The 7,250-nt window shown below is 41.1% G+C and overlaps 1 protein-coding gene across 1 annotated transcript; it reads left to right on the top strand.

Annotated features, from left to right (window-relative positions):
• Positions 1 to 1,286: 1,286 nt before the first annotated feature.
• On the top strand, positions 1,287 to 2,273 carry or40a1 (odorant receptor, family 40, subfamily A, member 1). The gene has a single exon (XM_056272004.1). The coding sequence runs from the start codon at positions 1,287 to 1,289 to the stop codon at positions 2,271 to 2,273; it is 987 nt and encodes a 328-aa protein (XP_056127979.1).
• Positions 2,274 to 7,250: the final 4,977 nt, after the last annotated feature.

Genomic DNA, 7,250 nt, shown 5'->3' with positions numbered 1-7,250 from the left:
ATCGAGCCATAAGGTTAAGAGAGAGGTTAAGGAATAGGTTAAGAACTACTTAGCGATAAGAACGTTTTGGGGAACCGGGCCCTGTTTCTTTTCCAAAACTGCATCACAGCATTTGCTGCCATATCAATAGCCTACAGAATCATCCTTATCGATACGCGAATCAGCAAGGAATGCGTCACGATATATTACTGTATTGATATTTTGAGCACCGGCTATTTAATGCCTTGTTCCATGTGCCCCTTTTATACTTTGAGCACCTGCCCCTCCAAAGGTCTCTGCACGGCCCTGTGCTTTTATAATATGTTTTTATTGTCTTGAATGATGACAACATCTTTCCTTTGTTACTAAGAGAAAAAATATTTTGTTTTTAATTTGTTTGTCTCTATGGGTCAAAGTATAAAGACCAACAAAATCTATTTGGGCATAATTACACTAATTAAATACACAAGAGAAACATTTAGTTTAATGACAAAACTTCAAACAAGGTAATTATATTTTTGTTTGCACAACAGTGGTTAATTAGACCCATTAGACCCTGGTCATCATTTTAGCAGGCCTTTAAAAATCTCTTTTCCTTTGACACAACCCGATTTGAATCCAAACTCAAAGCAAGATTTCAAGAGAGATCGGTGGGTATTTTATTTGTTTGTTCATTTAACTTCCATTTGCCAGGTTTTGTCTGTGTGTTTTCTGTTACAGTACAATATCACTTTTCTTATGATTGTATGAAGATGTGTAATCAATATAATAGAAAATAAAAACACCGTTTTAAATGAAAGCAGAAAACTTGTATTGCGTTCTGGCCGTTCATTTGCACGACAATGAGAATGCAAACTTGAAATAGGTTCCAAGGTGCAAGTTTAGATTTTTTTTTAAAACGCTATCATCTCCGTGTAAACTTCAAAAACGTGAATCTGTGAAAACGGTGACGGCGTGCATATCCATTTTACGTGTTTAGTCTATAGATATGCACGTTTGAATATGTATGTGCGCAGGCGCGTTGTCTTTCTTTACAAATTGACATCGCTAAATTACTTGTCTGGCCTGAATAATACAGAATTTTTAGTTGTTTCCGCAGATCCATGCGAACTGGAATCATTTTGATAACGTTTTATCACAGAGGTAAATGGAATGGAAGGAGGCCTTCACAGGGGAGTGTCTAGTGAAAGACAAAAAATTTAATTGACTTTTCAAAGTGGCTTTTCATAAAATGTTATATTTGAAACCGAATTTTTTAGGGCTGAAAACATTTTAACTTTTTGTTTTTCAGATTTGAAAGAGTTCAAATGAATTTTTCATTTGCTTTCAGCAATGGAACTGATTCTTTCAATAAGGGATTTTATCTAACTGCCTTCCGCTCTTTGGCGAACACAAACTATCTAATTTTGGCCTTGGCGATTATCTACATCATCACCTTGCTGGGAAATCTTGTTCTTCTGATTGTCGTCCTAATGAACTCCAGTTTACAGAATCCCAAGTATCTTGCTGTGTGTAATCTAGCTATTGTTGACATTTCAATGAATAGTGTTATAATTCCTCAAATGGTGCCTGTTTTTGTGTTCAATCAAAATCATGTTTCATTTGGAGCATGTTTCTCCCAAATGTTCTTCATGCATTTTTTTGGTGACATGGAATCTTTCTCTCTTGCTCTTTTGGCATATGACCGACTGATTGCAATCTGCTGGCCCCTGCCTTACTCTACCATAAACACCAACCTGAGGATGCTGCTTATAATAGGAGGGATTTGGTCTCTAGTTATTCTGCTGGAGATTTTCCAAATCAGCCTCGCTGCCAGGCTTCCTTATTGTGCCTCCAGAGAGGTACAGAGCTGCTGTTGTGAACACAGTCCAGTATACAACTTGGCTTGTGCAGACACCTCTTACAATCGTCAGCTGGGTACAGCTAAGTCATTGACCGTTTTGCTAGGCCCCTTGATTTTTATTATTTTCACCTATGTGATTGTAGTAGTTGCTGTGATGCGGATTGCATCTACAACACAGCGCTGGAAGGCCTTTCACACCTGTTTCACTCACCTACTGCTGGTCCTGCTCTATTACATGCCAGTCATGCTGGCATATGTACTAGGGAACCTGCGTTTAATTCAGAATGTGGATCTTTTCACAGCAATTCTGACTGTTTCTGTTACCCTCCCCCCAATGCTGAACCCAATCATCTACAGCTTAAAGACTGACGAACTACGAGACAAGATAGTCAAGCTTCTGGGAAAGTCAAAAGTGGCACAACAGATCATTAAAAATGAGGCCAGTGATTAATAAGAGTTTTATTTATCCTATTGTATAAAATGTTTAGTTTTCTTTGATTTCAGCCCTATGTTAGAATTAATTTGATGTCCAGCAGATGAGGATGGCAATGTTTCCCAAGGATAAATGATCTTTTTCATATTCCCTTGATTCAAGTCCATTGCCATTTATAAATATCACATATCTAGATTTTTTATTCAGTCATTTACAGAAGACTAAAGGAAATCAAAATAATGAGTGTTTCATAATTTTGTGAAAAGAGGTAAGACCCACTGTCTTTAGAAAATAGTTAGCAATACTGTGATTTTAAAATGAGTTAAACACAGCAAAAACAAACACATTAAAAGTACTTCTCATACAGTAATCTTTTGCAAGTTATTGTCTGTGGATTCAGAATGGAGCACAAAACAATACATTTAAAATGTACTAAAAATAAAATGCAATTCATTGCATATTTTACTGAAAAATCACGGAAATGAATACTCTTGCTTTCCCACTAGATGGCAGAGAAAGACAAGAAACAATGTCCCTGCACTGACTGCTATATTCTCTGTTTAGATATGAAAAGTGTTCACAATTTTTATGAGTAGGCCTTTGTCCTCTCATAAAAACATTCCTTATGCTACATTCTCAAAGAACATTACATTCTTCATTCTGATTGTTTAGTGTTGGCATTCAGTGGTCAGATATAGCATTCAACGTAGTTTAGCAATGCTTTGTATTAGTCTGCTAATCTGGGTAACTGAAGCTGACTGTTATCCTTTACGTATCACAAAACAATAATATTGTTTTCTTAAAGTGGTTGCCATTAGAGCTGTGGTGTTTGTGCAAGGAGACCATGCATCATGTTTTGATGCAATTCTGTACTATAGTCCATTTTCACTGTCCTACAATAGGCTATATAATAAAAAATAAATATGTATACTAATTTGAATATGCATAAAACACATGTTCGACCAAACAAACAATGTTATCGAATCAGGGTATACTATAATGACAATGAATCTCTCTCTCTCTCTCTCTCTCTCTCTCTCTCTCTCTCTCTCTCTCTCTCTCTCTCTCTCTCTCTCTCTCTCTCTCTCTCTCTCTCTCTCTCTCTCTCTCTCTCTCTCTCTCTCTCTATGTGCGAGCGTTTGCGGAGCGAGTGAGTAGAGCGTGCGGTGAGTGACGCCTGAATGTGTTTTCTAACTTTTTTGTGTTTTGTTTGTTTGCTTATGTTTTTTTTGTGTTATTTTGTGTAGGGGAGTAGTTTTCTTTAGAGAAAGTTGTGGGAGTCTGCTCCCGCCTCCCGGCGTCTTTATTTTTGCCGGGAAGCATGGCTGCTTCAGGTGTTACGAGTAGGATACTGATGGTCTAACTCGGCGTCATGGGATTAAGATTTTGTGCAAATTTAGTGTAGAGGAATGTGCTTTAGAGGTTGGTAATGTAGTTGGTTACAACTCTATTGTTTCTGCATCTAAAATGAACAACGCGGTTGTTTTATTTTTAAACGCGATCGAAAAAGCCAACGAGGTTGTTCAAACGGGAGTCGTAATTGATGATGCTTACACATGTACTGTCTCTTAGTAGCCCATCTAGAAAGATTATTGTGTCAAATGTTCCTCCTTTTGTTTCTGATGCAAGTATTGCTAAAGAATTGTCTTCCTTTGGTAAGATAGTTTCTCCCATTAGGAAAATTGCTCTTAGCTGTAAATCACCCTTGCTGAAACACGTCGTATCTTTTCGGAGACAGGTCTACATGATTCTGAAAAATAATGCTGACGAGCTGAACCTGTCCTTTAATGTTAAAGTTGAGGACTTTAACTATACAGTTTATGCAACGTCTGAAAGTATAATGAAATGCTTTGGCTGTGGCAAAATTGGCCATCTGATACGCGCTTGCCCTGAAAAAATTGACGAAAACGCTACTGTACAGACAAACTCTCAGAGTAATCGTTCTGAAGTTGTGTCTGTCGCAGATAGGGTGACCAGACGTCCCGAAAAATTCGGGACAGTCCCGAAATCCAAGCAGTTGTCCCGAATCCCGAATCCTGCCCTAATTGTCCCGAAAATTAGAACAAAGTCTCAAGAGCAGACTCTCGAGTAGTTATAGTCTGATAGAATATTAAAAACTGCTCATGGTCGTCCTGCAGCCAGCTCCTGTCGGCTGCTCATTGCAACCATAGACAGTAAAAGAATGTAGAGAGCTGCAGTAGGCTACGTAGGCGGCAAGGCGCGAATTTCATTCATTCATTCATTCTTGAAATGGAGGCTCAGGCTGGTGTCCCGGGACCCGATGAACACGTAGCTAAAAAGCAAAAACGTCTCTGCAGGTATCGGGAGGACTGGGTAGGGAAATACCCCTGGATTACTGCAGTTTTACGTGATGCTAACAAAGCGTTTTGCAATGTATGTAGGAAGGAGTTTGGTATTTCGCATGGGGGGGAGTGTGACGTCAGGCTGCATGCTAGCAGCAAACTACATATAACTAACAGCACAACTGTACAGACCAACACTTTGGTCTCATCCTTCTTTAGACGGGATGATTATTCTATGTATAATAAAATAGCTGCTGCTGAGCTGACCTCTGTGTTCCACTGTGTGACCCACCAACAGTCATACAGATCACTTGACTGTGCTATAAAGTTAACGCCAAAACTGTACTCTGACTCGGCTATAGCTAAACACATCTGCTGCGGTCGCACAAAAGCAGAAGCACTTGTCACAACCATACTGGCACCGCTCGCGTCTGACTTCTCCCAGAGCCTTGAGTCAAAGGACATGTATTTTTCTATTGCAACTGATGCCTCTAATAAAGGCAATGTGAAAACATTCCCCATCTCAGTAAGATTCTGGACCCCCGAGCAAGGTATCCAAAACAGGGTTCTGGATTTCTTTGAACAGGCAGCCGAGAGCGCAGATGCTGTCACAGACACCTTACTGCAGAAGCTAGAAGAACAAAAACTCAGCATCCATAACGTATCGGCCTTCTCAGCTGACAATGCGGCAGTGAATTACGGCAGAAAGCACTCCATTTACCAAAATCTAAAACAACACAACAGCAAGATCCTGCCAGCAAACTGCCCAGCTCACATAATACATAATGCAGTAAAACGTGCCAGCAATGTGCTGAAAACAGATGTAGAGTCTATGGTGATTAAATCATTTAATCATTTTAGCTGTTCTGCCAAGAGAGTCGCAACCCTCAAAGAAATGTTTGAATTTGCTGACATGGACTACCTTACCTTGTTGCGCCACCTCCCGACACGCTGGTTGAGCCTGCTCCCTGCAATTGACAGAGTAATCAACACCTGGCCAGCTGTGCAGAGCTACTTCTTGTCGCTGGGAGGCGAAGAGTGCCCCCGTGTCATCTGGGATGCTCTCCGGGGTAACGAGCATGGAGAGGAAGATGAATCCAGCGAGCTGCAGGTCACTCTCTTCTTCTTGCAAAATGTTCTAAAGATTTTCTCTGGTGCTGTGCTGAGTCTTGAGAGTGACAATCTCACCTCAGTTGAAGTCTACGCGCTGATGAACGGCCTTCGAACCAAACTCCAGCAGCGCAAAAAAGATGCTTTCTTCGGAGCAAAAGTTGACCGTGTCTTCGCGTCCTCTGTTACTTTTAGGGTTGACAGGCTCCGTGAAGAATTTATCAGCTTTTATGAGCAATGCCTGGAGAAATGGTTCAACTTCTCCGAAACTGGGCACCTGTTCAACCTCCAGTGTTTCAACCTTAAGGAAAGGCAAGACATAAGCTACCAGCAATTGACCACAGTTGTATCCGCCCTTCAAATGGATGAGGATCTTGACATGGATGAGCTCTATAACAAGAATTGTGCTCTGCAGGATGTCTTGCCAAAACTGGCGACACACAGCCACCCTGTAGGTGAGCTTTGGGCACAAGAGCTAAAGAGCAGGTCTGCATTCCCACAGTATTCTAAGCTGCTGTCCTTCGTCCTGAGCATTCCCGTGAGCAATGCTTACTCAGAGCGGGTGTTTTCCATCATGAAAGGTGCCTGGACTGATGTTAGAAACATATGTTCAATTAACCTGGTCCGCAGCGAAATTAAAGTAAAAATGAATTTACAAATGAGCTGTGGAGAATTCCACAAATTCATAATGGGAAAGCCGAGAGTGTTGGCAGCAGTGAAATCCTCCGCGAAATATGTCAGCGCCGGGCCTCCAGCGCAACCCAATCTGAGGAGGTATAGCGTAGTGCATTTTCACCTTTGTTGTTTCTGTTGTTCTATACGCACAAAGAAATACAACCTTTCTGTTCCCTTTTTATGTTAGAGTAGATGAAGAGAGCGCAAGTTGCAGCCACGAGGCCAGGGAAAGTGCACGTGTCACGTGTCTGTCCTGTCTTGTATTGCACTTGGGTGTCTTTGTTATTTTGGGCCATGTGCTCTCGTTATTGTTTGATCCCTCCCCCTTGTTACCTGATTAGTGTTTGAGTTCTTCCACCTGTTCCCTCTTGATTTGTTCCCTTTTTAAGTCTCCTCTTGTTTGCAGTCTTTGTCGGATCGTTGTCATATGTTTTCCCAGTTTCCGTGTGATGGTCTTCGTGTTCAGAGTCAGTGTTTGTTCTTCAAGTTTCCGTTTTGTTTAGTGTCTCATTTATTGTGTTTTCCCCCTTGTGGGTTTATGCTTTGTGTTTTGTTTTCTTTTGTTAATAAATCATCCGTTGCTGCACTTGAGTCCTCCTCTCCACTTTTTGTAACTGTAACGTGACAGAACGATCCGACCATTTGAGGACTCAGCAGCATGGATGACGATGATTTTGATTGGATGGAGGATGACGCTTGCATGGATGACGATGACTTGGATTGTCCAGACTACACAATCGCTACATTTGGATCGACCCAGTTTTCCACTATCTTTCATGACGGAATGACTCCGTCCTCTAACAAATCCGGCAGAATGAATATTTTTCAGGCCCTCGCTTTTATGGTTCATCAAAGGGAGGAGTCGGAGCGTCTGGACAGGTTCTCGGGGACCCGTGGATGTCGTAGA

The sequence above is a fragment of the Rhinichthys klamathensis genome, unplaced genomic scaffold, assembly GCF_029890125.1.
Source record: "Rhinichthys klamathensis goyatoka isolate OS25496 unplaced genomic scaffold, OSU_Roscu_1.1 h1tg000329l_1, whole genome shotgun sequence".
In the NCBI taxonomy this organism is placed as follows: Eukaryota; Metazoa; Chordata; class Actinopteri; order Cypriniformes; family Leuciscidae; genus Rhinichthys; species Rhinichthys klamathensis.
This window is presented reverse-complemented; position numbering and strand designations above follow the sequence as displayed.

Bases quoted from the DNA above. Each gene is read 5' to 3' on its own strand.
- or40a1 (XM_056272004.1), top strand. From the start codon at position 1,287: ATGAATTTTTCATTTGCTTTCAGCAATGGAACTGATTCTTTCAATAAG.